Below are 9,221 nucleotides of genomic sequence, written 5' to 3'. Positions count from 1 at the left end.
AAAATCCTTTTTCCTCCCTGTTTAATATTGACTTCACATTCTGACATTCCTCTGAATATTTATTACATTATAATAAGACGTGTTCCACTGTTTCCATCTGATTACAAGTCCCGGTTTTATGTTTCCCTATTTGAGAAAGTGAACTATTAAGTTACGCATGGCCAATTCTAAGACATGATATGATTACTTCTTCTTTAAGACTTCCATCAATAATCAGCCATCTTTATACAGACTAGACTAACAAACGTTATGACAGCAGTATTACTGTAAAGGGGGTGATGGTAACAAGTCAATTACAGGTTTACTATAGAAATGGACAGTAAACAAAGGAGTACATTCAATAACAGCATCCACACATACTCTTTTTCAGTCTCCTCCTTTTGAGTTTAAGTATGATGTTCTGCATTGCTTACCAATCTCACAAATTGAACAGTGGCGGAACAGTGTAAAAATATTTTTATCAGATGTATGTAACATGTAACATGTCTTTATCATTATGTAACATGTCTTTCATGTTACATAATGGGTAAATAGAAGATAATTAATATTTTATCCATTAAATTATTTGTTAAAATTTCATTTTAGTCTTACACATCTTGACAGATACCTAGTTTTTATTTCTTTATTTACAGTATTCAAGCAAACTTGAGCCATTAACAAAGCACATTCTTTTTTTTGAAAGCAAATTGAGTTGCACAGGGAAAACAGTGCCACCTAGAGTCCCAAAAAGCAATAGTAGGGTGCAGCCAGAAACATAAAAACATGGTTTCCCAAAGGCAAATGAAAATCAAACTAAATTACATTTTTTTGCTGAGATGTTGACCATAAATGTTCATTTTTCCATTTTATAATTTTGTATCTTATAGCAAAAACCATATAAGCATTTCTTTTTGGTTTTACATCACTGGGTTTTAATGAGAAACATTAAAAACCTTAACCCGATCATACAAATTCCTGGTCCTGCCCTATGAACAGAGTCCAAAGGACTTTTTTCATGCATATTTGCACAGCAGCAGTAGACCATATCTTATATTTAATGGGGGCTATTGCAAATAAAGTGAGCTATTCAACAATTTCTACTTGCAACTGTGATCACTGAAGGATCTTTCTGCCAGGCTGATGTTTCATATGTTGAGCATGCTATGTAAATGAAACTAAATAAAGTAGGCTAAGTGGATCAGTTGTATGCATTACTTATTAGAAATGTTTTGTAATTGACTATGTCTTACATTTTTTTGTTTCAGCTAATTGAAGCACAGACAAAAATATTCACACCAACATACAATGAAAAGCAAATGTGATTGCCCTCATGTCAAAAAAGTATTTAAAAAAATAATATAGGGTTCTTTACCATACAAAAAGACATTTTTGGCTATTTTGAAAGTGTTAAGCACTGAATGGTTAAATATTAACCACATAACTGTATCAAACTGCAAACCTTGGATCCTGACAACACAAATCAACAGTGTTCTGAGACATTTCATCCAAACAGTACAGATGTGAGGGTGGTCACTCTGTTGAGGGCCTCAGTCATTGATCAGAGCCAGGATCATGCTGCAAATACATGGAGGAAAAAGTAGTACTGTGCAATTTACTAAAATAATATTGAATGACATTATCTAAAGAATTAGATGTTTATAAACAAAATGTGAGGGTTTTGTTACCTGTACAAATAAATGAAGAAGCAGAGCAGGTGGTATCCTAATTTAATCATGGCCTCCTTCATGTACGATTTAAGCAGACCCCTGTTGTGGATCTCAGTTGGGTCAAACACACCCATGTTTCCCATAGGAATCTTCACATACCTATGGGAACAGAAGAAGAGTCAAACAGAAGCTTGCAACATGTACTGAAATACTGTATTCATGTCTCCATCTCAGATCAGACGTGTGACATATGGTCTTTATGGGTTAGCAAACTTCATCCTACTTACCTAACAACAGCTGCATCTCAATAAATTCTGACATCAAATGTGTCCTCTCACTCGTTTCCTTCTTCACGGTCACTGAGTGTATGAGGATAACCTGATTTGATTCTTGGCAGATTTACACATGGGCCATATTCCTTTTATTTGTTGTTAATAAACTAAACTGAACTCCAGGGGATGTTCAGGGCCTTAGAGATTTGTTATATCCATTCCCTGACTGATATTTTCAGCAGCTTTTTCTCTGATTTATCTTGGAGTGTTCTTTACTCTTCTGAAATCCTGATGAACCAGTGACTGGACCTTCCAGAACCCGCTGTCTTGTACTACAATCACTGGAGACGCACTCACTGCACTCAGTTCATCTCCATTCCACTCATTGTAAGATTACCAGTTGGTTGGACCTATGCTGAATTAGGTCAGTTACTTTGAAGGGGCAAATATTTGTATTTCTTGAGGAAGCTAAGATCCTTCAAGGTTTGCAGCAAGACGCTGCAGATCTCTGTTGTTGAGAGAATCATCTCTTCTGCCCTTCATCTGTTAGGGCAGCAGCAACACAACAAATGACATAAAAAAGCTCAACAACCTGATAAAGAAGGTTGTTTCTGTTTTGGTTCAGTTCTGGGGACGACTGTAGAACCTCTGGAGATGATGAGGCAAAGAAAGATTTTTCATAAAATCAAGAAAGTTATGGACAACCCTGACAATCCTCTTCATGTAACTGTCTTGGGAAAGCAGAGTGTCTTCAGTCAGAGGCTTCTTCAGATTAAGTAAAGTTGTATGAGAATAAAGGTGTAATTTTATGATAACTCTCATTTTATGTGCTAAAATGAGGAACGCTGAGGGTCTTGTTATAGTTGTAGTTATAGTTGGTATTGGTTTTACAAATAAAGAAATAAAGTTAATCTTTTAACACAAATTAATCAAATTATCAGCCCCAAGACTTTGAAATGATTGTTTAAACAACATTTTATTTCAAAGAAAGAACCAGACTTGCTGAGTCTAAGTAAGGAGGCCCAGACTTTCCTTTCCCCAGCCACGTGGGCCAGCTCCTCCGGGGGGATCGTAGGGCGTTCCCAGACCAGCCGAGATACATAGTCCCTCCAGTGTGTCCTGGGTCTTCTCCTGGGCTCCTCCCAGTGGGACGTGGATCTCCTTCCCTGGTGACGTGGATCTCACCAGGGAAGCGTTCAGGAGTTCAACATGCAGAATACTGGTCTTTTAACAAGGTTTGAAATCTTTTCCGGGTGCCAAAGTTATGTTAACTTAATTTTACCTTTAGAAGGGGATATACTGATCATTGTGCAGTAAGCGTCATTTCTGTTGTTTGTGTTCAATAAAAATACCAGGCAAACTATATAAATTAACAGTTCTTATAATATTACCCTAGAGTGAAGATCTTTGCTTTTGTATTGTGATATATCAACTACAAATGTTTACACACTCAAACAGTTAGACTAACACTAGCTTAAAAAACATGGCTTACCTGTAGATGTTCCAGGCTGCTACAGGCATGTTGAGCAGGAAAATGAACCAGTGCATGGAGACCAGCATGAGCATCATAGAGAGACACTGACCAACCATCTCTGGAATTACCCACTAGAAACATTAAACCATTAAAAGCTGTATTGTCTGTTTTCATTGTATAAAAACAGACACATTTCAGGACATATAACCAACTATAAACATATATATTTAAAATGGAGCATAAACACAAGGAAAAAATGTTCTTACATTGGAAATCAAGAAGACAGAGATGGTACTTACTTTGTTCAGCTTGGAGCAGCATGCTCGGGCATTAATGTAGTCACATTCTAGATCTGACAGAGTGATAATCTTGAAATTAATGTCAAGGTGTTAAATACTACAAAGGTTATGTTTTGTTTTAAAAAGAAAAGTATTTTCCATATCGTTCTGTCATCTGACACATCTGTTATTTCTTGATTATTATTGTGGTACAATCTGTCAATTATCGCAGAGAAAATTATACATGAGACAGAAGTGTTCCTATCTTTGGATCTAAGGCTTAATCTCTGGACTACTGATGATGCTCTGGGAAGCACCTTCCCCTCTGTTTTATTTCTACTAAAGATTGATAATTGAGGATTTCAATTGATATTATAAACTTACACAGCATTTAATTCTATGGTCAGATTTTTCCATTCTTGTTAAAATCATAGTCAGGGCACACAAGTGAAATTTAGACAAACAGAAAATGAAGTGTTTGAAGGTCAGAAGAATTTTCCAAGTAAACCGTTGTTTCATGTTTATATTAAACCTGAAATTCGGGATTTAACTTGACCAGGGTTGGTTCGAGGAAGAATATCTTGTTTTCATTTTTAAACAGTAAAAGTGTTTTATTCTACAATACTGAACAGGACACTGATAAGGAGCTCAGTTAACTGTCATTCATTCTAACACCTAAAAAGTCAACATTAATCACAGATAATTTGAAAAACTTTATCAAAAAGATTTCTTGAAATGTATTAATTGATTATTATGGTGCTGCAATTTTTGTAGGTTCCAATGCTAAGTAAGAGAAAATAATTCCTCCACAATTCCAGTTGCAACAAATAAAGTGGACTAAAGGAAGAAGGAACCGATTTATTCGGTTATGAAATTCTGCCAAAAGTTCATAGAATATTTACAATTTCCGGGATAAACCATTTTAGTCGTTTTCACGAGTCTATTACTGTTGTCTAGCAGCAGCAACCCGCGACACGCCACTTGCTTCCGTGTCCCCACCAAGTTCCGAGGAGCCACCGTCTTTTGGCTGTATGAAATGCTTCATTATCCAGGGCTAACTGGGTGGCTAAAGGTGTAGCCTACACAGATTGTGTAGAAAAACAAATACAGGAGTTCCGATTAGCTTATAGCTGAAAAGGCTACTTTTCACGAGACATCAACATTCACGAGAAACATATACAATGAAAGGATACAAAGTAAACCGAAAGAAAAATCAGTGCACAACAGTCTACAAGCGATAGGATAAACACAGTCGCCTCCATTGTAGCGCAATCTTCGGAGTTTTCTTCCTGTTTCCGGCTTAGGCCGGAATCGACGTAAATCTCCTTCTTCTTTTTTAATTTTATGTCGCTTACAGCTTTATTGTAATAATAATAATAATAATTATTATTAATAATAATAATAATAATAATAATAATAATTATTATTATTATTATTATTATTATTATTATTATTATTATTATTCTCTAATATATAAAACTTATATAACATTGACCAGGAAAGTTTACACAGGTGGTAAAGACTATTATTTATAAGTTATTCTTTCATTCTGTCAAAAGTAAGATAGCTCCCAAATCTTCCGTTTTTGATTTGAAGGTTTCCTAAAGACACAATGTGAGGAAGAAGTAGGAAATATCTTTAGAGAGAGACGGATTCACTGCACGGCACAAATTTTGGACTCAATCTCAGCTGCTGAATGACTCTGAAGCTAGAAATCCTCGGCTGGAAAACAGCCGATGATTAATATATATTAGAATATACATGTTTATATGTATTTATACATATAAACATGTATATTCTAATATATATTATTATCATTATTTATTTGTGTCATTATATAATATATATATGTGTGTCATGTATTTATATAAATATGTATTGCTATTACGAAATAATTTATAATTAAATTATGAACGGCTGTGTGGTTTGTAAAATGCTCATCATACATCAATATCAGAATATTCTATTCCTATTCTATTGTTTTCTGTGTTGCCCTGCGACAGACTGGCGACCTGTCCAGGGTGACCCCGCCTCTCGCCCGGAACGTTAGATGGAGAGGAACCAGCAACCCTCCCGACCCAACTGAGGGACAAGGGTGAAAGAAAATGGATGGATGGATGGATGGATTCTATTGTTTTCCCCACTCAGGAAATTTAAATATGCTGAACTACGTATCAATACAAATAAAAAATACAATTGTTTATAAATGTAGCTTTGATAGATGTTTGAATATGCTTTCCAGTAACAAAAAAGCATGTTATGATCGATTAAATGCGCTGATACGTCATTGTGCTGCTAAACACATAAGCTGAGTGGAGTGGTGGACCTCTCCAAGATGGCCGCCCTAAATCTCGTCAGCGACAATAGACAAGAGCGGCCATGAGGGTCTATTCTTATATTATGTCTATCAGGGCCGTGCAGAGACCACTAAAGGGGCAGGTGCTCAACAACAAAAAAAGGGCCCATCTAACCACCTTCTAGGACAGAATATTAACAGCCTCTCAGCTTTCAGAGTTTAATAAACAATGATAAATTACAAAAATGTGAGATATAATCAAAGCTAAGGAACATCTCCATATAGAGCGTAACACTATGCCTATGTAAGATATTTTATTAGTCGTTTCTTTCTGTAGGTCTGTTTTGTTATAGGAAAGTATTGCAATATTCAAACCCGCAATTTAGCAAGATATGTAAATCAGAGCTAGACCACCAGACATATTTTGTCTTTACAGAATTACACTAGTAAAATATAATAGTATATATTTTTAATATACAGTATTAAAACAGTGTAACAAGGGCACAATGCAACCTTTTGGTGGACTGTGCTCTATAAAAAGAGCTGCCTGTTTGCTGCAGTGGAGATGAAGATGGTCCAGGCACGTGCAGAGGGGGGAGCTGGGGGGGCTTAAGCACCTGCCCTTTTTGCTCCTTGCCCCAAGTGCCCTTTTGGTCAATTTTTTTTTTGTATTATTTCCTAAGCCCTCTTCTGACACATAAAAACATGTGCTAAAATTCTTTGTTTTTTTGTTTCTTTTTTGTACAACATAATAAGCCCTCTGGTGACCTTGTTACCTTTGACCTTTTGCCTGTGACGCATGATGCAATTGCCTCTGGCGCAGTGTGACAAAGCGGCTAACTGGAGCTCAACATAGCGAACGTTCCACATTTCAGAACAGTTTTTGGTGAATTATAAAAAAAAAGGTTTTTGGTGAATAAAGTGGAGTAGACTTGCTGCTTGTCAGATGATGGAAAACGTTGAAGTATCGTTTCTACTTCAGCTTAGAGTCGCGGTTTATGCAGAGAGGTAATGAAATACAACAGACACTGACAGGCCTCTGCGTCTGCCTTTCTCTGAAGAACTACTGAGYGGGAGGAGACAGCCAGGTGAGGAGAAACTGTTCTTATCTATCGATTCAGTATTTTTATCATACAGACATTAGACTGTTGTTGTTGTGCTATTAGCTAGCTGCTAGCTGACGACTTTGCTAGCAAAGCAAGATAACTAAAAGCTTCTTCCCTGTGTACGAGGCACATCGCCCGTCCAAAACCGATCATCTCCATAATGGATATATGTCTGATCTTCTAATTTCCTTTGCTGCATGATGTACATTTCATTTATTCTGGCGTTAGGTAAATGTATCTTGAAGGAGAATAACACTTAAATAAAAGTCCAACAARGATATTCATYTAGAATTAAAAATAACTCACCCTGAATTACCATGATAGATATAATGAATGTAATAAAAGTGTGTCATTAATGAAGGGGAAAAAACTCAAACCAGACTTTAAGTTTAGGGTCTGGTTCGCAGAGTATGAATTAAAAATGTGTTTCCCAATTATTTGATGAAAAAATAAATAACCTCAGTTAAGTAAAATAAAATTGTAATCAAAACTTTTGGAATTGTAATGATTCCTTTTAAAAAAAAGTTTTGTTTAAGAGACTTTTTTTAAATTAATTAACTCATTTTTTTACCAAACATAAACATTTATTTGCACACATCATAAATATTTTGTTGTGATTTTAGGCCCTGCTCAAGGCGTCATGTGAGAATCACAAGCAAAACTTTGAGTCACAAACAAAAACTTAGAAAAGCAAGAAAAGATTTATGACAAGCGCAAATAAGTTTGTTTTGCAAAAAAAAGTTAACTTCAAGAGTCAAATATGTGATTTAATTTTTTTTTAAAGTTTTTTTTAAGCAAAATTCAGTAGGCTTTTCTCATGGTGACATGCATTAACAATTCAATTTTTGCTCAATAGGAATCGGAGGAACCGATCCAAGATGGCGCCAGTGTGTGTGGCTGCTCGTCTGTTGTTCTCTCATTTGGTTGGTTTGTACTGTTTCTGACCTGTGTCATCTACGGAGTCCCTGCTGGTGTCTGATCGCAACACATTACTAGACCTGTGGCCCAGAATATGCTGTTATTCGATGTTGCTGGCCAACAATCCTTGCCTCCGCTTCTGTCGGAGATTCCGAGTCACCTGTTCCGGGTTCCTGCGCTGCTGTCACGGAGGAGACGTCATCGTCGTTGTGGTAGACGAAGTGGCCGGCTGGTGAAGCTGAAGGTTTACGTGACGCACTGTTCTCCTTTCATCCGACCATCACATGGATCGTTTCTGGGCTCTCGGGTGCCTCGGCGTTTCCTGGATCCCGTCAACGTCTGCTTGGTACCAGTGGTCGGAGTTCAAGCCACCCCACACCGCCGGCCCTGCCCTTCCCGAATCAACACCCGCCGACGGTGTCTCCAAAACCTGAAACCGCTGTGCCGGGTTTCCCGACCTGTCGAAGCCCAGGATCCAGTTCCTGTCAGGATTGGCCTGGTAAACGCCAGGTCGCTTGCAAATAAAACTTTTATTCTTCGGGACTTTTTTAGTCACTAAAACCTGGATTTTCTGTGTGTGACTAAGACGTGGCTGAGTGTTGGTGAGTCCAGTTCTCTATCTGAGCTTTTACAGGTGGACTGTTCTTATTTTAATTCACCACAGGTTTCAGGGAGAGGGGGAGGCACAGCGACGGTTTACAAACAGGACTACAAATGTAAGCTGTGTTTTCTACAGACGTCTTTCCACAGCTTTGAGTTTACGTCATTTGAAATGAGACACGTAAACCCAGTTTTCTGTGCTGTCGTCTACCGGCCCCCCAAATATAAAAAGGATTTTATTAGCGACTTCTCTGACTTTTTATCTGGGATTTTAACTAACTATGAACATGTTCTTATTGTTGGAGACTTCAATATACACGTGTGTTGTCCTGATAAGCCTCTAGTAAAGGATTTTTTAAGCCTTCTGGACTCTTTTAACCTGGTACAGGCCGTATCCGGTCCTACACATGAGCACGGACACACACTGGACCTGGTTATTTCCTGCGGTCTGCCTGTGACTAACCTGGAAATCTGTGACTCTGTGTTCTCGGATCACCTGCCTGTTTTATTCAGTTAGTTTGACACCAACTGCAGTTAAAACTCGCTGTCGGAGTATTAACCCTTCCACTGCCACTCAGTTCTCTACTGCTTTTCTTCAGCTCTGTGGATCATCTGACTTCCTCCACTCTGA

At 37.5% G+C, this 9,221-nt stretch overlaps 1 protein-coding gene across 2 annotated transcripts; it reads right to left on the bottom strand.

Moving 5' to 3' along the window:
• Nucleotides 1-596: 596 nt before the first annotated feature.
• On the bottom strand, nucleotides 597-4,962 carry cnih4 (cornichon family member 4). 2 transcript variants are annotated; one of them, XM_008432803.1, is made up of 5 exons: nucleotides 4,864-4,962; nucleotides 3,692-3,760; nucleotides 3,411-3,523; nucleotides 1,665-1,805; nucleotides 597-1,554 (listed from the first exon to the last, which is right to left on the bottom strand). In XM_008432803.1, exons 1-5 carry the CDS (start codon nucleotides 4,930-4,932, stop codon nucleotides 1,527-1,529), a joined length of 420 nt encoding a protein of 139 aa, XP_008431025.1. In that variant the 5' UTR covers nucleotides 4,933-4,962; the 3' UTR covers nucleotides 597-1,526. The 2 variants fall into 2 exon arrangements, with proteins under 2 accessions (XP_008431025.1, XP_008431024.1); XM_008432802.1 differs by lacking the exons at nucleotides 597-1,554; nucleotides 1,665-1,805 and adding an exon at nucleotides 2,876-3,098.
• Between the last annotated feature and the right edge of the window lie 4,259 nt (nucleotides 4,963-9,221).

This window comes from Poecilia reticulata, linkage group LG16 (assembly GCF_000633615.1).
Source record: "Poecilia reticulata strain Guanapo linkage group LG16, Guppy_female_1.0+MT, whole genome shotgun sequence".
Classification (NCBI taxonomy): domain Eukaryota; kingdom Metazoa; phylum Chordata; class Actinopteri; order Cyprinodontiformes; family Poeciliidae; genus Poecilia; species Poecilia reticulata.
This window is presented reverse-complemented; position numbering and strand designations above follow the sequence as displayed.

What these genes read in the sequence shown, in the direction of transcription:
- cnih4 (XM_008432802.1), bottom strand. Translation starts at nt 4,932, where the DNA reads ATGGAGGCGACTGTGTTTATCCTATCGCTTGTAGACTGTTGTGCACTG. An exon ending in TTTTTCTTTCGGTTTACTTT is followed by an intron (nt 3,761 to 4,863) that starts GTATCCTTTCAT and finishes ATTAATTTCAAG; the next exon opens with ATTATCACTCTGTCAGATCT. An exon ending in GCTGCTCCAAGCTGAACAAA is followed by an intron (nt 3,524 to 3,691) that starts GTAAGTACCATC and finishes TAATGTTTCTAG; the next exon opens with TGGGTAATTCCAGAGATGGT.